We start from the raw sequence: 23,782 nt of genomic DNA, 5'->3' as shown, positions 1-23,782 counted from the left end.
TGTATACCAGCATCAGGACAGTGATTTCCTGTGGGGCGGGAAAAGAAAGATGTTTTAGTGATATGTATTTTAAAGAGGAAAGGAGTGAGGCAAATGTGGGAAAATGTTACCATTTTGTTAATTGGGGGTGAGGGGCGAGGAGGGACATTGTTCATGGGTGTTTGTTATATAACTTTTTGAATGTGTGAAAGCTTTCATAATTTAAATTTTTAACTAAAATTAAGAACATTTGGAAGAAATGAGCATCAATATTAGTTGCTTAAGGATTCTGGAAGTAAGCAGGATCTGTCTATACTTGCTAGATTTTCTATAAGGAACACCTTTGACTTTTCTTTTTTAAAATATGAAACACTTGCCTGAATGATTTAGAAGGAGTAACCAACCAGAGAGTCAGAAGATAACAGGGAGCTGAAGAGAGAAAAATGTAGATTCAATGAGCTCGCCCTGGGCCTGATTTACCTACCTACCTCTGGATGGTAACATAGAAACCTTAATCTAGGCACTGAAAGTGATTTCCAGTTAACAAAGTCACCAATTCAAATCACACTGTTAGTCAGCTATGTGCAGGAGCAGGGGCCTTGGAGGCTGATACCTTACTTGCCACAGATGACCGCGGAACGCCCCGAGACCCAGCTGGAGCCAAACGCTGATTCTAGGATGAAAAGCAAGCCCAGGTGCTGGATGCAGTGTAGGAAGCGCCCCACAGCGCCTCCTCCCAGAGCCCAGTGTCAATTGCGCTGGCGGGGCAACACCGGAAGGTGCGCTGGCTGGAAACCACAAAAGCCGGGCGCAGGCTTCACCCTTTTTGTAGTCCCACAAGCGCGAACTCGTCTTGTCCCAGGGCTGCTGCTCCTAGCATGGCGAGCCAGCCAGGCGCTGCGGTCCAGGGCGATCAGTGGACGTCCTCCCAGTCCCTGGACGGGCTGGGGATGCCGCCTTCCCTACCGCGGATTCGTACCCGGCCGTGGTGGTTTCCTGTGCAGGAACTGAGAGACCCATTGGTGTTTTACCTGGAGGCATGGTTGGCTGACTCTATCTTTGGTGAGCAACCCCAGGCATGCGGGTGGCCTGGCCCCTCCAGTCATAGAGGGGCCTGGTGGGGCAGCGCTCCAAGGTCTTTCCCAAATTCCCCGGCCACATTTGACACCATGATTCCAGCTTCCAGCTCTTCCCTTCCCCGGACCACATTCCCTTCAAATCTAGGCCCTCTTGACCTTGGACCTTGCCGCTCCCCAGAGTCTGTTTTCCTGTTTAGGCCCAGACCGAGCCACAATTCCTGAATTGGAGTGGATGAACCAGGTCCTGCTGACGGTGGACATAGTAAACTCTGGGAGCTTAGTAGAAATCACCGTTTTCGGACAGCCCCGTGTACAAAATCGCATGAAGAGCCTGCTCCTGAACTTGGCGTCAGGGTACCGAGAACATCGTGCCCGAGGTGAGGGTCTTTGAAACCTGCATGTGGAGCGGGAGCCAGGGCGAACCACCTGGCCATATCTGGCTACCTTCCAGCCTCTCTTACCTTCCCAGTGATTTTTGCAGTTTCCCAGCTCCAATATACTGCACACAGCCCCTGGGCATCCTTTAGTGAGGAGTCCAAGCAGGACCTTGGAGTAAGCTTGAGTTCTGAGGCTTCGGGCCCATGACTGCCCGTGCCAGCCTCCCTTCGGTTACACCACCATTTACAGACCCAAGTTCAGAATCCCCACCGGGAGAGATGATGTTGCCAGCACCACTCCACCACTCTTCCTGCTCCCTTCCCTGCGCCCACCCCCACCCCCACCCCTGCGCCCACCCCCACCCCCACCCCCACCCCCGCAATGATCGAGTAATTTTGAAACAATGAGCATTTTTGCTTATCCAGAGGAGAAGATGAAACAACTTGAGCAGTTTTTGAAGGCACGTGCGTCAGATCCCCAGACTCCCCAGCTTCCTGTTGGATAAGTACTGTCAGGAGCGTTAGGGGAACAGACCTGCTTCTGCTACTGAAGTTCAACAGAAGCAAGTATCCTTACATCTCAGCGTTCTTTTTCCTTTTACTTGATGGATAGTGGTTTGATTATTTTGATGCAAATGTGAATGCTGCTGTAGTAAACAAATGAATTCCCCCTTTTGTTCGATGGCACAAAGTACTTTGCTCACTTAAAATTAAACAAATTTACAAAGGATTGACTGTCCATGCATGTCTTGGTGTGTGGGGTAGGTAAAAGGCCTGATGGGTAGTGGTTTTATTTTTGTTTCTTAGTTTCTACCACTTTGAAACTACCAACCTTTTATAATTTTATGGTCAGAGTCAGGCCCTCATACACAGGAGGCAGATCTGCAGGGTCAGTATGGTTTGAGTTCTTCTTTGTTTGTTTTGCATCATTTGTTCTCAAACTTGAATGTGTGTAACAATCACCTTGAGAGCTTTCCAAAACAGTTTAAGGCTCCTCAAGTGATTCTACTGGAGGAAATTGAGCCTGCGAATTTGCATTTCTAATAAGCTCATAGGTAATTCCAGTGATTCTGCCCTGAGGCTCACACTTTGAAGCTGCTGCTGGTGTGGCCCCTGAGTAGCACCAAGTGTGCTTTTGCATGGAGTGGAGCCTCCCTCTGGGCGAGTAGGCGTGAGTTCCCACAGGAAAGCTGAGGCCATTTGCCTATCTTTCTGTTGGCGCTGGATTCACTAGAGAAGAGGATCCTGGGCAGCTCCACCAACAGAAAGTGTTCTGTTCCCCCTCCTCCCCAGATCTGCACAGGTGTCCTGCACTGGCTGGTTTGTTTTTCCATTACCAGTGACAATGCTATGACCAGTTTGCACAAAACAGCCCAAACCCCTTGCCATCTCTGCTTTCTTTACTTTCAGAAGCAGAACTTTTGTGGGGAGTGGTTGTCAAAAGCATTGTGACTTCAGACACAAAGTTAGAGTTGATTTAACTCATGCTGTTTCTTTACCCCTTAACAGTAAAGGATTTTAGCTGTTTGCAAGGGTTTTGTAACACACACACACATCTTTTAAAATATGCTTCTTTGGTTACAAGTGATAATGATCATGTTCCTACTTTGCTCCACATTTTTGTAAAATGCCTTTACATTTTTCTTTATTCATTCCTATCATTACTTCTTTACAGCTCTGAATATGAGGGGTTTTATTTCCTGTATAAGCTTTTGTAACAAATAATGGTCCATTAAAAGTAATATTTTCTACTCTTTGGTTCTAAGTTTCTTGCATATGACAAATTATTGTATGCAGTTAAACTACTCATTGGTTTGTGTGATTTTTCCCTCCTCCTCATCCCTTACTTTCAAATTTAGGAACTCCTGCTTCCTCTCATTCTGTAGAAATTTGAAAAATAATCTTGAAGGTTTTTCCTAGTGGGATTTCTACAAAACCATTGAACATTTGAGACTGTATTTGGTGGAAGAGGGTTGTGCTTATAATTCATTCCAATTTTCCCCAAATTATTCAAAATTAAATTACTAAATGATCCTGTACTCCTTAGCTCCATTATATCAGGATATAAGGGTACTGAGTTGGCCAAAAAGTCCATTGGTTTTTCCCCCCCTTAAATAAAAGACACATTTTTCATTTTCACCAATAACTTTATCGACTTGGATATTTTGAGTATGTCAGCTATCTCCTGCTTTTGGCTTCTAGTGGGAAGAGGCCAGGGTGCTGCTAAACATCTTCCAATGCACACGACGGCCCCACAGCAAAGAATCATTTGGCCAAATAGTACCAAGAAACTGTGATATCAAACAAATCACTTTTGATATGTTTGATCAGTCACAGCACCTTCTCCATACACTGCCCTTTTTTTTCTTTGCATTTCAGTTGTTTTTACCTTGCTTGAAATAATAAAGCATAATAGGCTGAAAATGTTACATATCTTCTCCCATCTTCAATATTAAAATGGCTTCACAAAAATTCACCAATTTTGATGGGTTTTTGTTAATGCATGTTGATATTAAAGCTCACAATATAATCTAACAAAATTTCGAATGAAGTTAAAGACAGTGAAACACTTACTAGAGTCATCATACAGAAAAAATGTAACGGACTTTTTCGCCAACCCAGTATTTGGAGATAGGGCCTTTAAAGAGGTAATTAAGGTAAAATGAGGGTTTATGGGTGGGACTTTTCCTAGTATGTCTTTATAAGAAAAGGAAATGTGAACAGAGGTAGGTGGAGCACAGAGGAAAGACCATGTGAGGACACAACAAGAAGGCAGCCATCTGCAGCTAAGGAGAGGCCTCAGAAGAAACCAAACCTGGTAACATATTGACCTTGGATTTCAAGCCTTCTGAACTCTGAGAAAAATATCTGTTGTTTAAGCCACCAGTCTGTTATTTTATAACAGCGCTTTTGCAAACTATTACAACATCTAATATGGTTTTTCTGTGTTCCCTTTCATCCGTGTGCTAATACAGTATTTTTACTACCTTCATAATGTTTTAATATCTAAAAAAGTATACTTTCTCTGTCATTCTATTAGAATTTGGGGGTAATATTAGCTATATATTTTTTCCTTTTTTAATTTTAATTGTTCAAATACAGTTTTCTGCCCTTTACCCCTATCCCATCCCACCACACCCCCCAGCCCTCTCCACCTCCCTCCCTTCTCCACTATTTATTTTTTAGAGAGGGAAAGGGAGAGGCAAAGAGGGAGAGAAACATCAATGTGTGGTTGCCCCCTACTGGAGACCTGGCCTGCAACCCAGGCATGTGCTCTACACTGGGAATTAACCAGTGACCCTGGTTTGCAGGCCTGTGCTCAAGCCACTGAGCCACACCAGCCAGGGCTATATGTTTATTTGAACTTGTATCACATACCAGGCCCTGTGCCAAGCACCTAAGCAGGATTCTTGGAGCAAAAGTGAACTTGCTAATGTCACAGAGCTAGGATGTGGGGAGGTCTGAAATTTGAACCAAAACATTGATTCTAGGATCCAAATTTCTTACCTCTAAACTATACTTTTCCACTTGCTTTTCTTTTTCTGTGCAGCTAAATTCAGATTTATTTCTTATTTTGACTTCTTTTTAAGAGGAATAAGAATAAACCTCTTAATTTGTGAAAAATCCACAGTAATTTGAGGAATAAGACAGTGTTTTTTTCTAACAAGTTGCTAAAGTAAAACATATTTACTTGTACCACATTCAAAATAAAAATAGCATTATTGATCTTTCTGAGGATAAGCAGACATGTTCAATGTTTTTTAAAAAATCAGGCAATGTAAAGCCAGTCAATGAGTCCGCTTACCAGAATGGATTTCCTCAGAAATTTAGAGAAATCTGGCAATTATAGGAAAGCCATGTTATGAACCTTATAGACATTGAACTCAATAAGGTTCTTAAAAATGGCTATAAGAAAAGGAGGGAAAGAGAAAAGGAGATTGGGATGTGGAGGGAGACACCACACAGGTGCAGCACACGGAGATGACCATGTGAACAGGGTGTGAAGGCAGCTGTCTGCAAGCCGAGGAGAGAGGCCTCAGGAGGAGCCAAGCCTGTCAGCACTTGTATCTTGGGCTTCTAGCCATTGGAACTGTGAGAAAATAAATTTGTTATTTAAAAAATGAAAAATAAAGATAAGGCAATGTATAAAGTTAAAATATTCAAAATTTCACTTTGCATATGTTGCCTTCAAGTACCTTTCCATAACTCCAAATATTTTCTTCTATTGTTTTAATAAGTGTTTTGTTGATGCATAGTATTAAAAAAAATACACACATCCGAAGTGTGAAGGTTCATCAAACAGTACAAAGGGAGCACATCCATTTAGACAGCACCCAGAGAAGAAAAAACATTACCAGAACTGCAAAAGCATCCATTTACATCATCCCCAAGGGTAGCTATTATACTGACTTAAATACAAATGGAGTTGTAAAATTTATCCTTGCTGCGAGTAGTTCTAGTTCCATTGTATGAAAAAACTATAGTTTCCTGTTCTGTCGATGTACATTTTGGTTGTTTCCTCTTCAGGCTTATAATAAATAGTGTTATGGAAATTCTTGTACATGACTTTTGGTGCATACATATAGGCATTTCTATTGAGTGTGCATCTAAGATTGGAATTGCTGGGTTACAGGATGTGCATAAGTTCAAATTGCCCAGGTGATTGAACTAATTTACGTTCCTTCCAGCAATGTATCAGACTTCCAATTGCCCTATGTCCACAGTCAGAATTTTCATTTTTTGGAGGGATTGAGCAAAAAGAAAAAAGGACTCATGTATATGGACAACAGTGTGGTGATTGGTGGTGGAGGAGGGGCCGGTATAAGGGTACTAAATGGTAATGGAAAAAATACAATAAAGATTAAATTCAGAATTTTCATGTTAGAGACTTTGGGTGTGAGTACTATTGCACTATAATTTTTAAAAATTGTGTCCCTGGTTGTGTGGCTCAGTTGATTAGAACATCATCCTGATATGCCAAGATGGAGGGTTCAGTCTCCCATTAGGGCACATAAAAGAAGTAACCAAAGCCCTGGCTGGCGTAGCTCAGTGGATTGAGCACGGGGCTGCGAACCAAAGCATCGCAGGTTCGATTCCCAGTCAGGGCACATGCCTGGGTTGCAGGCCATGGCCCCCAGCAACCGCACATTGATTTCTCTCTCTCTCTCTCTCTCTCTCCCTCTCTCCCTCCCTTCCCTCTCTAAAAATAAATAAATAAATAATCTTAAAAAAAAAAAAGAAGTAACCAACTACCCTGGATGGTGTGGCTCAGTGGATTGAGCGCAGGCCCACCAACCAAAAGGTCACCAGTTCATTTCCTAGTCAGGGCACATGCCTGGGTTCCAGGTCAGGTCCCCAGTTAGGGGTGTGCCAGACGGATCCAATTGATGTTTCTCTCTCCTTCCCTTGCCCTGCCTCTAAAAATACTTTTTTTTAAAAAAAGAACCAATAAATACATAAATAAGTGGAACAAATAAAATCAATGTTTCTCTTTCTGTCTCTGTCTCTCCCTTCCCCTCTCTAAAATCAACACACTTTAAAAGTTTAATTGCTGTGTTCTCTTCAGCAGCACACGTACTAAAATTGTACTGATGCAAAGAACATAGCACGGCCCCTGTGCAAGGATAACATGCAAATTTGTGAAGCATTCCATATATATTTGTTAAAATGAATTGCTTATTTGGTTACAATTTACATACTATAAAATTTTGAGTGTATAATTAAAAAAATGCTAGTAGTAAGTTTATGAGCTGTGCCGCCATCACCAGACCAGTTTTGGAATCACTCCCAAAAGTTCTCCATGCCCATTGCTGTCAATCTCCAGTACTGTCTCCATCCGAGCAACCATGTGCTTTTTGTCTCTATCAAGTTGCCTTTTTGAACATTTAATATAAATAGAGTAATATAAAATGTATTCTTTTGAAGCTGGCTTTAAAAAAATCTAGTTGGAATATCTCTGTTTTTTGATTGGAAGATTTTGTCCATTCAGATGTAATGTAATTATCAGTATGATTGGATTTGTCTGCTGTTTTGCTGTTTTTTCCTACCATCTTTTTTTTGTTCTTTTCCTCCATGAGTTTACGTTAAATTCTTATATGCTTTTTTTTGAACATATGTTTATTAAAGCTGGGGACAGTGAGACAAGGAAGGCCTAGAGTAGAGCAGCAACATGAGAGAGGCTAGGTGGGGCTGCCTGGGCTCTCTAGAAATGGTATAAGAAAGACGGGAACCAACGCAGGGCTATCACCTCACTGGAAAGTCAGACGAAAGAGAGCCTTGGGGACAGGGTCAGGGTTAGCCTGGGATGAGCTGCTCATTTCACCCTCTGTTTCAAGTCTCATGGGGTCCCTTAGAGTTTAGGAGATGCATGCCTATGGGGGAAGAAAAGGAGGAAGGGTAAGTGAGGGCGTGCTTGCACCCAAAAGGAAGAGTGAGCTCTTACATACCATTTTAATTACTGTTTCTTAAGTGATTTTTTTTCTTGCCTTAGGGATTATAAAAACCTTATTACATTCTACTTCAGCATAACGAAAATTTCTTTTTTTAAAGATTTTCTAAGCCCTGGCTGGTGTAGCTCAGTGGATTGAGCTCAGGCTGCGAACCAAAGTGTCGCAGGTTCGATTCCCAGTAAGGGCACATGCCTGGGTTTCAGGCCATGGCCCCCAGCAACCGCACATTGATGTTTCTCTCTCTCTTTCACCCTCCCCTCCCTCTCTAAAAAAATAAAATAAATAAAATCTTTAAAAAAAAGAAAAAGAAAAAAGTACAATAAAATAAAAAAAAAGATTTTATTTTTAGAGAGCGGAAGGGAGAGAGAAAAAGAAGGAGAGAATCATCAATGTGAGAGAAACGTCAATCAGTTGCCTCCCACGGCAACCCCCCTCCACTCCCGCCTGGGGGGGCAAACCTGAAACCCAGGCATGATCAGGACCTTTGGTGATCTTTGCTTTTTGGGTTGATGCTCAACCAACTGAACAATGAAATTTTATTTCTGATAAAATATAGAAACTATTCCTTTAGCTGAAATATCTATGAATGACTATGAAAAGGACAAAGGAGAGAAGGAGGGAAGGAAAACAACTGAATAAATGGATAGCAAAGTAGAGTGTTGCACAGATGTGGTCAATTCTTCCCAGATTAATCTAAAAACTCAATGCAGTTCCAATTACAATCACAACACTTTTTTCAAAAATCCTCACCCAAGGACTTTTTTTTTCCCATTGCTTTTAGAGAGAGGAAGTGGGGTGGGGTGGAAAGAGAGAGACATTAATGCCTGCCTTCTTCTATGCACCCAACCAGGGATCAAACCTGCATCCTGGGTATATGCCCTGACTGTGAACTTTTGGTCCATGGGACAAGGCTCCAGCCAACCAAGCCACACCAGCCAAGGCTAATCATAACCACTTTTTAAAGGAGTGATGCTATCAGGTGAAGGTCTTTAAAACCTGATTATACAAGTGCTCCACCAGGAATCAGGAAGGCTATAAATAAGGTTTTCCTGGGTGTCTAGTGAAAAATCCTGAGGAAAGTAAATAGTGCAGATAGATGTCTATTAAATTTGAAGTATGAGCAGAAGTACAGAGGCAGCCATAACAGAGATAGACTGTCACATGCTCTGTGGCTAAATTTTTTTTCCTCACCTGAGGACTTCTTTTTTCCATTGCTTTTAGAGAGAGGAAGGGAGACAGAGAAACATCAATGTGAGAAGAATCCATCAGTTGCCTCCTCTACCCATCTGGACTGGGGGACTGAACCCACCACCCAGGCAGGTACCCCAACCTGGAATTCAGTCCTTTGGTTATGGGACTATGCACTGACCAGCGAAGCCAGGGCCTGGCTAAATCTTCAGTGTTTTGCAGAGATTCCATTTGTATTCTCCAGTAAGCCCACTCAAAGACTGTCCACACTAAGCTATTTTCTGCCAACCAGTTTACCCTGCTCCCAAGATGTGTAAGCAGTGTTTGCTGCTCTCAGACTACACAGCTTTCTCTTTCCCTCGTTTACAACCCTGCTTTTGTTTTTGATGTTTCCTCACCCTTAGATCTAGGTTATATATATATTTTTGGCAAAAATACTACACAAATCATCTTCTGTCCTCAGTGGATCACATCAGGAGGTGCATGATTTGTTTGGGGGGGGGCTTTTTTGCCTCATTCTTTGTCATATTTCACAAGGCCTTGTTTTGATCAAAAGTGTGGAGCTGAGAAATTCTAATGAGGGAAGCAGTGCCAACCTGGTTTACGGCAGAGCTGAAGGAAAACTCTGAGACCGGCTGTCATGTGTGTTCCATAGCTGAACTGAAAATTTTCTACAGATTCCGTCAACAGTGAACTTTTTTCTTCGATGCCTCTCGTCAGTCTAATAAAAAACTGTTCAGTCTGACTTCATTAGCCATCACTCATTTTACCCTCAAAAATGTACAGAAAAGAGTCACTGTTTTCTAGACTCCTGTAGGTTTTGCCCTTGTTCCTTGATAACCTTCTGTTGACTGTGTTGGGCCTTGGTTTCCAGCATTTGCATATAATTTACCATCTTTTAACTAGTGAAACACACATGTCCATGCATATATAATGCACATATAGTTTAAAGAATAAGAATAAAACAAGCACTCTAGTGTATCTTAATGAAGCCAATATTTTTGGAAGACATTTATCCTTTTCCCTCAATTATTTTTCTATGTACTTCAACAAGTTACTTCATTTGGGAAAAAAAAAATGACCAAGACTACCAATTTGAACTTTGAGAGTAGGCTTGCCCTATAAAGCTACATGGTTAAAATAGTGGGATAAATAAAAAAAATGTAAAAAGTCACATATGGACGAAATGTATTGGTAACATGGAGTTTGGGTGAGTACAGTGAAAATAGCTTTCATACTTTGTAGTGGAAAAATACATTGTTATGGCCATTTTGTACATTTTGTACAAGAGTTTGGCAGTAAATTTTAAAGGTGCTCATTATTTAACCCAGCAATTTCACTTCTAGGAAGCTCTCTGAGGAAATACAGGGTGGGGAAAAAGTATGTTTATAGTTGTTTGTATGGAAAATACAATTAATAAATTAATCAACCAGTAGTAAGGGGAAGGTTAAAGTGTACCTATACTGAAGCCATCAAGCTGCTGGAAGAAAAAAAGTACGTGCAATTATGGAAAAGTACATATAAGTTAAACTGTTAAGTGATTTTTTGTAGGAGTACATTTGAGAGAGCAGATAGGGAGGTCTATAAGATAGGGACTTTGGGTGAAAACTCAGATGTCACTGGTTCATGCCATGTTGAGAAGACTATACTTTTAAAAAAAAATCAACACCAGCCTGGCCAGTGTGGCCCACTTGGTTGGGCATCCTTCCACAAGGCGAAAGGTTGCCAGTTAGATCTGTGGTCAGGCCTGGGTAGTGGGTTAGGTCTCATACAAGAGGCAACCAATCAATGTTTCTCTCTCACATCAATATTTATCTCCCTTTCTTTACCTTCCTTTCTACAATAAATTTTTTTTAAAAATCAGCACTATACATGCACAAAGAATTGTGTCATCACAACTGAATGCTTTTAAAGTTCAACCTTTCCTTCTTTCTTGATCTCTCCAACCTGCAACCAAGGAGGTTTACTGTATCGTACCAGCCCCCACCCCAAAATCATTTCAGATATGTCTGTGTGTTTAGGGGATTTTTGTGAAAGTTTTAGAATAGTCAGAGACTCCTGAATGTTCCCGTTGGCTTGCTACTTGCTGCTCAGCAATCTTCCCTGTAAAGGAGAGAATCTGCCTTTCTGGTCATGTGGGTACTACTTAGAGGGGGCAGGGGAGCAACATTGAATCTTGTTTACTCTGTAGCCTCAGTGGAAAATTTGTGTCCACATTGATACTGGATCTTGAAGTGTTGGGAACCGCCCTGCCTGGTATCAGAAGCTGTAACCCTGCCAAGGCTAAGGCTGAGGGAGTGGCCTTGGACCATAAGCCAGCAAGGAGACAAAAGCTTATCTCCCTGGCAGGAGCACCTCTTCTGCTCCTTTTACTTCACCCAGCCTGGCCCCCAGTGCTTGGTTGGTTAGCCAATGATGGGTAAGATACCCCAAGGGGAAACAATCTAAGACAGGCACGATCACATGGGAGGCCTCCAAGGAAGGACTTTGAGGGGTATGGCAAAAGTGGGGATGGACCCTAGCCCCTCGGCTTTGACATAGCCTGAGTCCTCATCATCTGCGAGAAAATCTCCTTATCTCTTGGTGCCTTAGTTCCCTTGCTCCACCTAAGCCTGAAACAATGACAGCGTGGTGCAGCTCTGTGCTGAAAAGGGCGGGTTCCCCGGGTAATCAGGCCTAAGAAAGAATATGTAAGATCCTGTGAAACCTGCTTTGTTTAGAATGCTCAGTTGAATGATAAGGGTCCAAGGAAGAAGTAACTTTGTTCTTTAAAGTTTTACAGCTGTTTGACCCTGACTCAAAATAGGCCCTCAGACTTCTTTGTTATCTATTGTTTGATCCTTACTTCCTAGCAATGAGTAATGAGCTTTTACCTGAATTCTTATTCAAACTAAAAAGCCTCGCCAGAGGGGGAACAAGGTGTGCTCCCCACGTGAGGAGTGGCCAAGGCGCCCTCCAGGAGAGAGGGTGGCTAAGGTACTCCCCACGTGAAGAGTGGCCCTGCTGTTCCTATTCCCCCACAGGACCTGGTTGTCTCTGTTTTTAGCATGTTTTGATGAGCATCCACAGCTGAGATGGATACTGCTGGCCGGTATCCATCCACATCGAAGTACCTTGGCTTTTCCTGACTCTTCTAAAAAATAGTTAATAACCTATTGTAAATTCTGCTTTGTATCTTTATTCTTACTGTAAAATAAATGCTTATTTAAAATTGCAGTGATTGTCTTAAATTAGTTGTAACCAAAGGGTCTATGATAGACGTACCACCCCCTGGTCTTTAAAAGTAGGTGCCCTTGAGTTTTGAAAATGTAAGTTTTCTAACACTAAGATCGGGCTTACTGTTGTTTTCTGATCTGAACGCCCAACTATTGACAGTTTGCTTCCTTCTTCTAGCAGGCACCTGTGTCCAAGCCCTCGGGAGCTGGGAAGCCAAACCTGGAAGAGGTGCTAATCATCGCTACAATGGCAGTCATATAATATGTAAATGTATCAAATTAACATGTTAAATACCTTAAATTTACACTAGAAGTCAAATTGTAAGAAGTGACCGAGTGCCCTGCGGCAGCTGGTCGCTGCGTTTGTGAGTCACTGGCACTGTGTACGTCCCGCTCGAGTCAAACCTCACTGGAGGCCTGATGAACCAGGCAGACTTGAGGACGACAGCTGAGCAGTCCCGCTGTCTCTCCCGGTTTCACCGCCCCTTACCCACGCTTGCCCGAGCTGGGAAGTCGCAGCTTCCTGTGCGGCACAGTATACCCAGCCTGCCGGATGGGAAACAAATTTTGGAATCCTTGCCTCTTTGAATGAAAACACCGCAGGTTTGGAGAGGTTTCCCGGTGAGGACAGGCTCCACGGGCAGGAGCGGCCTCGCGCCGGGCAAAGCCAGGTGTGTGCAGTTAAGGAGCTCGAAGGAAGCATCTGCCAGTGAAGACTGAGGCTTCTGGCGGCTAGAAATCCAAAAGGTCTCACCGGCTTGTAGATACAAAGCAGCCTAGAGCAGATACTGGTGCCTGGAGTCAGGTGCCTCTCCCACCCTCTCTACCTGCCATTCCACGGACTGTAGCGAATTCGACTCTTTATTAGGGAAGTTCTAGTCTTTGTTAGGCCTTTTTAAATTCGTGTTTGCAAACATTTAACATGGGGTGGGGCATGAGGAGGGGAAACTAAGAGCAATTCACATCTTCTCGATAGGGGTTTCCATTTGAACCTTGCCTGGCTCTCGCCCCGGGCCCCGAAATGACTTCATAACCCGGGAACTGGGACCTGGGTAGCGTCGGGGGACCGGGGGGTGGCCGCCTCCCGGGCGCCGTCGGGGGACCGCTGGGTGGCCGCCTCCCGGGCGGCGTCCGGGGAGCTCTTGGTCTCGGTCTCTTGAGCAGCGATCCTCCCTGAGCCTGGAAGAAAAGCAGCGTAAGGAGACCGCACCTGTGTCCCCGGACTCTCTCCACATTAGGAGTCGTCGTCCGGGCTCACGGGGTGGGGGCCCGGAATCTGACAGCACGGGGTCAGTTTGGCCTTCTAGATCTCCGGTAAAGAGGAAACCCACTCCCGGCGGACTAAGGTTGAGACCGCTGCCCGGGCACATTCAGAAGCATCAGGATCCCTCCCAAGGCACCCACGACCTGTCCGGGGTCCCCCTCACTCTCCCCGGTCCCGTACTTTGCCTCCGGAGCTGGCGGTGGTAGTAAGCCAAGTTCATGATCATCTCGGACACGTCCTTCTGATAAGAAGGCCGACCAAATATCAAGATCTCAGCCTCGCCTTCAGGGTCCCACTGGTTAATGCGAAGCAGGGTCTGCGACACACACTCGACGTGAGGGATGTGCTCTCCGCCCGGGCCTGCACGGGTGGGAGAGAGGCCGTGAGGGGTGGGGACAAGGGAAAGGAAAGCGACTGGAGCGGGAGGCGGCGGGGTCACTGGAGTGCGGCCGGGGCCACGGAGGAGGCTTGCCCTGAGATGCGGTCAGCCTGGGGGACCGGGTTGGTAGGAGTCGAGAAAGGAAGCCGCACTGGCTTCCCTTCTCTGGCCACTCACCAAAGATCGCTTCCACCAGCCACGCCTCAAGATGAACTGCCTTCGGACTGTTAAGGTACTCGGTGTGGAACCAGTAGGGCCTCTTGGTGATGTTACTGAGCATCTGGAATAGCGTCCCTTCCCACTGCTCCAGCTGCACCAGCGTTGGAAACCGCTTCGGGGTGGCCATGCTGCGGCGAGCCTCTCACGGAGCAGGGCTGTGGACGCAAGTCGGGAGGTCGCAGGTGGGCCTGACTGCGGCAGCAGCGCTCAGGCCTGAGCCTTATTTTAAGGGCTTGGGGCAAGCCCCTCCCTATCCACGCCCTTCTCGTTGTATTCCAGGCCGTGCCTCCCAAACTCCGCAGCCCGGCTTCTCTCCGAGATCGCACAAGTGCAGACACGGGCTCCTGCATCCCCTCGTTGTTTGCGGACCCGCCCTTTCCCCAGCCGCCAGGGAGCGAGAGGCGGAGCTCCACTGCGGTAGGGAAAATCCAACAGCGGGAAAATATCTGCAGAGAAAGAAACGGATGTATTCGGGAAGCCGGGTGATTTTCAGTTCTAATGGGACTATTTTAGCATTCCTGAACGGTTGGAATAACTTTGTAATGGAAACCTAGTTAAACACACACGCACGCACACAAGCACACACAGCAAATCATCAAGGAGCAAGAAAGGGCTAAAGACCCCCACTTCTTCCTGAACCCTGGCCGGCGAGTTCTCTCACCAGAGGCCAGCACACTCCCAGCTTCTTCCTTAACCTGTCAGAGACAGGTGAACACAACTAACAGCAGGTGATCCTTGTGGTTTGGACATTAGAGAGGAGTCCCTTAAAGTTTTTGATGCCTTAATTCTCTAACACGATTCTACTTCCATTTCTTGATTTTTTTTCTGTCGAGCTTAAAGTATTACTTATTAACTGATACTCAAGAAGGTGAAGCTATATAGCTCTCACATCAGTAGTTAGGGTGTCATGCCCAGACCCAGAGAGCTGAGATCCCCAGGATTCACTCAGGCTCGTCCTTGCATCCTCCGTGGGAGTTCTGTTGGCCAAAGAAGTGCATGAGAAGTTTGCAGGTGTCTGACAGGGTCAATGGTCTTAAGACCTAAGCAGAATATGAGTTAAGAGCCACAGAAGGGCAAAATCAATTAAAAGGGTCATTGGATGGACTTACAAACTTCCATGGGTAGGTAGAAGAATTAGGTTAATATGTAACTTTAACCCAAGGATTTGGGCTCTACAACTGTCTCCCCTGGAACTTACAGAGTCACTAACATAGCAACTATAAACTGAAATTTGAGGTCTCATCAGTGTTGCCGAAAAGAATCCAATCCAGGAAGTAACCCCACAAAATCTCTAGTCTGAAATCTGTTTCTTATACCAAAATTACATACAATGATATTATTGTTCCTTAGTTGACACAGAGGATACTTGCAGTTCTATGCATGTTACTCCTGTGTTTTTCCCTAAGGGCTTTATAGCTATACACTTTACATTTAATCTGCTAATACCATACAGTCTTGATCACTATAGCTATAATAATAATTAAATTTAGGGAGACTGATCTTTTTCTTTTCAAAGGTGTTTTAGCTATTCTAGTTCTTTAGCCTTTTCATACAAATTTTAAAATAGTCTAGTCTAAAAATATGTAAATACAATAATCTAGTCTGTATCTACAAAAATCTTGCTGTCATTTTTATAGGAATTTCATTAAGCCTATATATCGACTTAGAACTGACAGAGGACAAGATGGAAGCAAGGAGGTTATGTACCTCTGAAGGAAGGAAAGCATCTGAGATGGAGAGAAAGTGGTGGGAGATTAGATTTGAGGCTTCACAACCCCTCTCGAGCAGACTGTTTCTCAGAGGCTGAGAATTCAGATAGACCCGGAAAGTGTAACACTCTTCGGAGTTGCTAACTGGTTTCCACAGGCCTACTGATGCCAGATGTGTTTTGTTGTGCCCACACCGGTTTTTCATTTAATTTTTGAATCAGGTGCCAACATTGTAAAAATGGAAGATTTCATACAAAAATCAGAATGTCTGGCAGTTCTGGGGCTCATATCCTTGAATGGCAATTGACCAATGGTGATGAATAGCTCCCCTTTCATCAGGGGACTGGGAGGAGGGACTCGGTAGGGTCAGGGGTAAGGCAGGCCACTTATTTTTATTTTTTAAAATTTACTTATTTTAGAGAGAGGGAAAGGGAGGGAAAAAGAGGGAACAGAAACACTGGTGTGAGAGAGAAACATTAATCAGTTGCCTCTCCTGTGCACCCAGACCAGAGACGAACCACTCCCCAACCCCAACCCAGACATGCGCCCTGACTGGGAATTGAACTGATGACTTTTTGCTTTTCAGGGAGGATGTGCAACCAACTGAGCCACACTGGTCAGGGCAAGGCAGGCTATTTAAGGGATTCCTTCATGTTGAAAAAGTATGGAGACGAAGATGTTAAAACATCACATGTTTTTATTCAGAGCTTGAGAGAGCACTAATTAGAAAATTTGGTACTTCCTTCACGCTTTTCTATCTACTGAGTTTTATCTTCTAGATATGGTCTTAGGTAGATAGTTGAGGTATCTATAATCTTGCTGCCCAAAATTTGGTTCATTAGCTTGCAGCAACAGCATCACCTGGAAAATTGTTAAAAATGAAGAATCTTAGGTCAGCTTCAGACCCACTGAACCTGCATTTAACTAGATCCCCAAGGATGTAAAGTACAGCATAGGAAATATAGTCAATAATATTGTAATAACTATGTATGGTGCCAGATGGGTACTGGAAATATCAGGGGGATCACTTGGTAAAGTACAATCTATGATCATCTAACTACTATACTGTAGACCTGAAACTAATACAAAATAATATTGAATATGACTGAAACAATTTTTAAAAATATTTATTTATTTTTTTAGAGAGAGGGGAAGAGAAGGAGAAAGAGAGGGAAAGATACATCAATGTGTGGTTGCCTCTTGTGTGCCCTTGCTGGGGAGCTGGCCTGCAACCTAGGCACGTGCCCTCATTGGGAATTGAACCGGCAATCCTTTGGTTTGCAGGCCAGCACTCAGTCCACTCAGCCACATCAGCCAGGGTGAATCAAATTAAAAAAAAAGAAAGTTAACAACAACAACAAGATCTCAAAGTGACTCTTTTATACATTTAAGCTTGAGGAGCTCTTTAATATTGCAGGATGTATTATGTAAAATCCCATGGAACAACTGATTCCAATTGGTTGGAGTATAAAGTAAAACCAATTTATTTTAAAATATAATGTTTTATGATAAAGTAACAACTGAAATCTAGGACAAAAATTGTTTTCAATCCTAGCATCCAATCAAGTAAACCCCCTCCAAATGTTCAAGGGACTTTTTTTTTTTTTGAAAAGCAATAGGTCAATAAATAGCTAGAGTATTAAAAATTCATCTGTCCTTTCATCTATAATTTTTTATATCCATTTTATATACTCCCAAATAGGGCTAATGAGCTGTATGGCCTTCTCATTAATGCAAGGCAGTGTATAAGTGGAAGCCAACAAAATACGATGGTAAATTTGGGTCCAATATCATAGAGCTTTAATAGCAATTTAAGTAAGATGTAAACTGGCAGAGTACCAACTATTCTATTGGAAAATTCTCACTCTCCTGTTCTAGCTAGGTTGTCCTTCACCCCAAGTGTCTCCCCAAGTGTCAAGATGTGGGTGCATTGAGCCCTCTCCCCCATGGGTCACAACTAGTAAGAAATAGGATGCACCTGACAGTCCTGGAGTTGCTAGAGAAGTTGAGGTAGGTATGTAGCAGGGGGTCAGTCAACGATTGTCATTGCTTCGGGTCCTAACGAGCCCGGAAGTTGGGTTGGCGGGATACACTAGGCCTGCAGGAAGGGGCGGGGCTCGCTCTGAAGGAACTGTTCCCCGACGCTGTGTTTACCTGGTTCCCCAGCAAAAGAGCTTGTTGTTTCTCTGACCAGGGCCTGGGCATGGCCAAAGCCCAACAGAACAAATTGAAGTAGAAGTGGGCTTAGAATGGAGGTGGATCGTGGTGCTCCCAGGCTCCCTCAGCGGAGGAAACTTTACAAGTGCGGTTGGTGGTTGCAGCCCGCGCACTTGTGGACTCCGAGGGTAACACACAACGGGGTGCCCATCCTGGGAGAGAAAGAGTCCGTCGGAGACCTCTCCCCGGTAGTGGATCGCCTCTGCGCCCTTCTTAGTGTCCTTCCTAAAGTCTCAAGCTGTGCTTAGAGCCGGGCTCCGTGGCCTCTATTCCGTGTGGTCGGACCCTGACTAGCAAGCGACCCGAGGGGGTCACCAATCCTACAGCCTTGAACTCCCCAGGTCTGGGCACTGCTCTCCTTAGGCTCTTCCGGAGGGTGCACGAGATGCTTTTAGACCTGAAAGTGGCAGACCCACACTTGGCAATGCCCGTGGCACAGGAAGCGAGTCGAATGGCTGCTGTGGGTCCTGGACAGAAGGCGCCTGGACAGCCGCTTCAGAAGTAAGGGCTGGAGGCATGGGGCTTCTGCCTGATCCTTAACTCTGCTGCTCCTACCTGCCAGGGAATCTAGGCTCCGACGGTGGCCGGACACGGTCCTCAGGAGCTGGGAAGCTAGAAGCACGTCCAGAAGAAGCCACCTGGGAGGGGTCGTGGGATCCTGCCTTACTAGGAGTTCCCCTTCCCCACCCGAGCAAGCGGTGCGAGTTCCCTGCCCGGGCGATGGGGGCCTGTGCATTCCCAGAGCTGGGTGCTCCTTATAGGCGATAAGGTGCCAGCACTTTATTTATTTTTTATTTTATTTCTAGAGACAGGGAAAGGGAGGGAGAAAGAGAGGCAGAGAAACATCAATGTGCGAGAGAAACATCAATTGGCTGCCTCTCGCACACCCAAAACCCGGGACCCGGCCAGCAACCCAGGCATGTGCCCTGACCTGGAATCTAGCTGGTGACTTTTCGGTTGGCAGGTCCGGGGTCAACCCAATAGAGCCACACCAGCCAGGGTGAAGCTGACACTTTTGCAAATTATGAGAGCGCTGGGTGTGCACCGGGATTCGGGAGAACACTTCTTGCTGAAGCCAAAAAGGCTGAGCGGCTCCACAGAAAAGTCAGCTCTGCATAGGCTAGATATGGTGAATGCTTCCAGCCACAAGCACGGAGCTCACGCGGGTCGTACTCCGTTTCCCTGGCACAACCCTTGGAAAGACCCAAGATAATGGGCTAGAATCCTGACAGCAGACAGAGGAAGAAGAAGGGGGACTGGTCTAGGATAATCTGGGCTGCAGAGACTGCTCTGGACGTATGGAGCCATTTCCTTGAAAGTCCCTTAAAATTCCACGCCCCGGGCCCTGCGGAGGATCCCTGGCGACAGCTTCCGACAACAGCCTTTTCCCTAGAAAAGCAAGAAGTGGAATGCGTGTTTTGGGAACTGTCTTTCCTGAGGGGGTGTCCCCAATATTCTGCAGCCTTGTCTCAGTTTGGGGCCCCAGGAACTTCTGGATGGTTTCCAGATAAAAGACTGCTGTGTGCCCTCAGGTTGGAAGGAGAGATCTTCTAGGGTTCTGCTGTCTGCTCTGGGTCCTCCTCCTGCCCACAGTGCCGCCTCGGGGTGGGAGGCTGGAAGGAAGCCAAATCTCGGTCCAGGCCTAGCTGGCTAGGATGTGCCTTGAGTTTCCAGAAAGCCAGGGGGTGAACCCTGGGTGCCTCTGACACCTCTGGTTCCTGCACCTGGCACTTACTTGCTTCATCTCTGAGGTGGGTGGTGGAGGATATCCATGAACTTCCAATGAAAAGCCACTTTCACCTCCTGCTGCCCAGCAGTCAAAGTACTGGCTCAGCAGGCTAAGTAACTGGAATGAGAGAAAGGGAGGCTATGGTGGTTGTGAATGCACCAGGGCCTCTGAATGGAGTTCCTACCTGCTTCAAATGAGAAGCTACAGGCAGGTAACATTTGGGATTGAAAGTGAATTTTCAGTGGCTTCATCTCATATATACTCATAGCCAGTTGCTCAGGGTCAGACTGGGAAGCTAAAGGTAGGTGTGCCTGGAGACACAATTTCTTTTTGGGAGATAACAAAATTAAGGTAGGTGTCCCCCAAGCAGGAAGGAGCTGGTGTGGCACCTTTTTGAGAAGAGACTAGGGAGGGGGATCTAACTCCCCTTAGTAAATCACACCACTCTCCAACCAGGCCCTCAAAGCAGCTATTTGTGAATCTGAGAGTCTAGGTTCAAAATGTGTGAATGAACAAACAGCAAGGCATCCAGAGTCCAGGGGCAAGGCAAACAATGGCAAGTCATTGGAACGAGGAAATAGTCTCCTATAAACTGCTGATGTGACATACCTCTGTTGGTGTCTTTGTATATGAGTGCTTTAGAAGGGAAATTAATCATTACTATTGAAAAAGTTTTTGATGGTCATACTTTTTGAGCCAACAGTATAAGTCTCTGTACAGTTTTACACATTTAAAATAAGTTTGTGTAGTTTGCAGGCTTATCTCTAATACCTTTAAGTTGGACACAATTCCTGCACCCTTCTATCTGCTTCTTTAAATACTGAATTAAACTTCCAGCCATAGAAATGACGTGTGTGTGTTTGTGTGTGTATGTGATTTAGAGAGCATGGTGAGGGGAAGTCCTCACTGGGGAGATAGGTTACACTTTTTCTCCCCTCCAAAGTTATATTTTATTACTTTCCCCACTTCATTACAATTCAAAACTACAGAAAAGTAGTGTCCTTTACTAAGAACCAACTGTTGACATTTGTCACATTGGCTCCCTACATACATAGAAAATGATGGAGTTTCATCTACTAAGGGGCTGAATTATTTGTAAGTAGATTGTATTGACACTCCACTTTATACATTTCAGCATTGTTTGGTGAAAACAAGAACCTTTTCTGTCATAATAAAAACATTTATTACTCTAGAAGTTCTGTGTTATAGAATAGTATTTTATGATATAGTCCATATTAAAATTCTCCCCACTGTCCTGAAATGTCCTTTCTCTGTCTTTGATATAGGATTTTTTTCATACATAGCATTTAGTTGTCTCTCTATAAATAAAAGTCTTCTGTTTTTGTTTTGTTTGTTTTCATGACATTGACAACCCAGAAGTCCATTTGTCTCATTACTGGTGATGCTAATGTTGGTCTTTGGTTAAGGTGGCATCTGTCTCTCAAATCTCTATTGTAAACGAATATTATCTCCTTTGTAATTCATAATTTGTGGGCTAGAACTTACATATCTTTTGAATATCCAGTTCTTCAATAACCCTGAGGAACTGGATATTCAAAAGGTATGCAACCTTTTAGAATTTCAGTTTGAGACTTTTGAGAGTTTTAGCTATTTTTTCACCAAAACTTATTTACACCAGTGGCTGTAAAAGAACCTATAGTTTTTCACTGATTGTGATGAAATATGCCCCCCAAAATGGTCATAATAACTAGCTGAGGGGGTGTTAGATGTTACCAGAACGTGGCCTTGGGAAAAACCAGCTTCATCGCCATCTACGAAGCTCTAAACATTGAAATTATACCTTCATTGGGTGAATGCAGTGCATTGCTTCAAGCAATATTATAAAAAAAAATGAATAAACAAGTTTATTCAGGGTCGGAAACCTGGACCACAGTTTGTTTGTTGTTTAGATTTTATTTATTTTTACACAGAGGGGAAGGGAGGGAGAAAGAGAAAAACATCGAGGTGTGGTTACCTCTCCCAAACCCCCAACTGGTGATCTGCCTGCAGCCCAGGCATGTGCCCTGACTGGGAATAGAACTGGTGACCCTTTGATTCACAGGCCACAGTCAATCCACTGAGTCACACAAGCCAGGGCTAGACCATAGTTTTGTCCCAGTGGTCAAGCCGGGCACAGATGAGCTTTGAAATCAGAGTAGATTCAAAAGTTCCGGACCTTGGGCCTTCGAGCAACTCAAATCCTGGGAGCACTTTCGATCCCCATCACATCCCTTGATGATAATGAATTTTCGAATCTCGTTTTCTTCTTTGTTAAGTGGCAGGATCACCTCTGAGTTCCCAGAAGTTTCAGGGGTCGCCTGAGATGTGAAGGCCTGCGGTCCAGCAGGAAATGGATCCTCCTTTGGAACGTGGGAGGATGGAATCTCGATTTGATAGATTCTGGGTGGTTCTCGCACTCTCAAACCTGGACTTCCTCTTTCCGGGGTCCAGGCCCAACCACTCTTTCCCAGGGGAAGAGTCGGACCATCACCCCATGCACTCCGAAGGCCCAGCGCTTCTGGTGCGGAAGGAGCGAGTCAATGCAGGTGAAAACCGAAAACCCTTAGAAACTCACAGGCAGCTGGGCCCACCATTGCTAGGAAGAGAGTAGTCCACCAGAATGCAGGCAGGAGGGCCAGCGAGTGGAGCGTTGTGAGCCCAGGATTGGGCCGCCAGGCCGGGGGCGGGGCCTTCCGGGGCGGGGCCTGGTTGTGGGTGGGGCCTGCCCAGGTGTTCAATTTTCTCGCGCGCGCCGCGGCTCTGGGAGATCTTAACTCGGAGCGTGATTTTCGTTTCGAGGCACTCAAGATGGGGACCCTGCCTAAACGGAAGGATATCCCACCGTGGGTGAAAGTTCCGGAAGACTTGAAAGATCCCGAGGTGTTCCAGGTCCAGACGCAGCTGCTGGAAGCCATGTTTGGTGAGTGAACCCAGTCCTGACTCGGGTGCCTCGACCCCTGGAGTCTCGGCCCTGGGCCCGAGCACTCATCTTCTCCCCTAAACAGGCCCAGGCGGATCTCGAATCCCGTACATCGAGCAAGTGAGCAAAGCCATGCTTGAGCTGAAGGTCCTGGAATCCTCGAACCTCACTGAGGTCGTGGTTTACGGCAATTACATGTACAAACTCCGAACCAAGTGGATGCTCCAGTCCATGGCCGAGAGGCACCGCCTGAGGCAGGAGCGAGGTGAGCGGCCCTTTGTCAGGTGGTGGGGAAGGGGTAGAGGAACGCAGCTTCAAGCCCTTTCCGTCAGTCCGTCTCACCCGTCCCATCCTATCCCCTCCGGCAGCCACTTCACCTTAGGGGGACTTGGTGTTTGCGCTATCCCTGACGTTACTTTGGTAGTACCATCGGCTGGTCCTAGGGACCCTGAAGTAAGACTATGATGGGAGGTGGCCTGGAGTTGGCCTCATAGGGTAGGCTTTTCTGAGATCTCATCCCAGGCTCCCCACACAATGCCCAGCTTGGAGGCTGTTGGAATGGACCCGGTGGCCTCGCGTTCTGAGCTTCCTGAGAACCTCAGGCGGAGAACGCCTGGCCAGGATCCTGAAAGAGGCTGTGAACTGGCCAGGCCTTTGTCCTCTCCTCACGCACACCTACTATTGCTTTCTGGTGCAGGGATGCTCAGACTTGAGCAAGCCATGAATGCCCTCGAGCTAGACCCTTCGATGAAGTGAGGCCAGTTTGCAACCAACGTACCTGGGACCAGGATGTGAACGACAGGCTGTGGAGAGCTGGAGAGGATCTATCCCGGTTTAAACTGTGCTGCAGCTTGACAAGGAAAACAGCTTGTTGTGGTTTTCTGCATTTGCCTCTTAGGTCCTGAGGTGACTTTTTCCCAAGGTTGCTAATTAAAGAATAAAATTTTAAATGAATAGTTCCTTGACATGTGGTTGAGGTGTTGGATATAAAATCACAACTAAGGTGGACCTTGTACTTAAGCCTTAATGGAACTCCCAAAGCTAGGTGTAGAGAGGTC

At 45.3% G+C, this 23,782-nt stretch overlaps 3 protein-coding genes and 2 non-coding genes across 5 annotated transcripts; 4 read left to right on the top strand and 1 right to left on the bottom strand.

Annotated features, from left to right (window-relative positions):
- Positions 1 to 606: 606 nt before the first annotated feature.
- Positions 607 to 1,941, top strand: LOC123821498 (oocyte expressed protein). The gene is made up of 4 exons (XM_045842887.1): positions 607 to 758; positions 842 to 1,041; positions 1,256 to 1,435; positions 1,862 to 1,941. The coding sequence occupies exons 1-4, from the start codon at positions 607 to 609 to the stop codon at positions 1,939 to 1,941; spliced, it is 612 nt and encodes a 203-aa protein (XP_045698843.1).
- Positions 1,942 to 5,216: 3,275 nt separating this feature from the next.
- On the top strand, positions 5,217 to 5,349 carry LOC123822320. Its single transcript, XR_006786290.1, has one exon. It is a non-coding gene; the product is annotated as a small nucleolar RNA SNORA33 (small nucleolar RNA).
- A 1,639-nt stretch (positions 5,350 to 6,988) lies between these two features.
- Positions 6,989 to 7,094, top strand: LOC123822286. The gene has a single exon (XR_006786258.1). It is a non-coding gene; the product is annotated as a U6 spliceosomal RNA (small nuclear RNA).
- A 6,220-nt stretch (positions 7,095 to 13,314) lies between these two features.
- KHDC3L (KH domain containing 3 like, subcortical maternal complex member) lies at positions 13,315 to 14,276 on the bottom strand. Its single transcript, XM_045842885.1, has 3 exons — positions 14,108 to 14,276; positions 13,732 to 13,911; positions 13,315 to 13,466 (listed from the first exon to the last, which is right to left on the bottom strand). The coding sequence occupies exons 1-3, from the start codon at positions 14,274 to 14,276 to the stop codon at positions 13,315 to 13,317; spliced, it is 501 nt and encodes a 166-aa protein (XP_045698841.1).
- An 8,336-nt stretch (positions 14,277 to 22,612) lies between these two features.
- Positions 22,613 to 23,480, top strand: DPPA5 (developmental pluripotency associated 5). The gene is made up of 3 exons (XM_045842521.1): positions 22,613 to 22,724; positions 22,810 to 22,989; positions 23,422 to 23,480. Exons 1-3 carry the CDS (start codon positions 22,613 to 22,615, stop codon positions 23,478 to 23,480), a joined length of 351 nt encoding a protein of 116 aa, XP_045698477.1.
- The last annotated feature ends 302 nt before the right edge of the window (positions 23,481 to 23,782 follow it).

This window comes from Phyllostomus hastatus, unplaced genomic scaffold, assembly GCF_019186645.2.
Source record: "Phyllostomus hastatus isolate PE091 unplaced genomic scaffold, TTU_PhHast_1.1 phas_contig_40, whole genome shotgun sequence".
NCBI classification, from domain to species: Eukaryota; Metazoa; Chordata; class Mammalia; order Chiroptera; family Phyllostomidae; genus Phyllostomus; species Phyllostomus hastatus.
This window is presented reverse-complemented; position numbering and strand designations above follow the sequence as displayed.

Coding starts and splice junctions, on each gene's coding strand:
- LOC123821498 (XM_045842887.1), top strand. CDS start 607: ATGACCGCGGAACGCCCCGAGACCCAGCTGGAGCCAAACGCTGATTCT. Junction 759..841: donor TGGCGGGGCAACACCGGAAG/GTGCGCTGGCTG, acceptor GTCTTGTCCCAG/GGCTGCTGCTCCTAGCATGG. Junction 1,042..1,255: donor GTTGGCTGACTCTATCTTTG/GTGAGCAACCCC, acceptor TTTCCTGTTTAG/GCCCAGACCGAGCCACAATT.
- KHDC3L (XM_045842885.1), bottom strand. CDS start 14,276: ATGGCCACCCCGAAGCGGTTTCCAACGCTGGTGCAGCTGGAGCAGTGG. Junction 13,912..14,107: donor GCTGGTGGAAGCGATCTTTG/GTGAGTGGCCAG, acceptor CCACCCGTGCAG/GCCCGGGCGGAGAGCACATC. Junction 13,467..13,731: donor CCGCCAGCTCCGGAGGCAAA/GTACGGGACCGG, acceptor CTTTTCTTCCAG/GCTCAGGGAGGATCGCTGCT.
- DPPA5 (XM_045842521.1), top strand. CDS start 22,613: ATGGGGACCCTGCCTAAACGGAAGGATATCCCACCGTGGGTGAAAGTT. Junction 22,725..22,809: donor GCTGCTGGAAGCCATGTTTG/GTGAGTGAACCC, acceptor TCCCCTAAACAG/GCCCAGGCGGATCTCGAATC. Junction 22,990..23,421: donor CCGCCTGAGGCAGGAGCGAG/GTGAGCGGCCCT, acceptor TTTCTGGTGCAG/GGATGCTCAGACTTGAGCAA.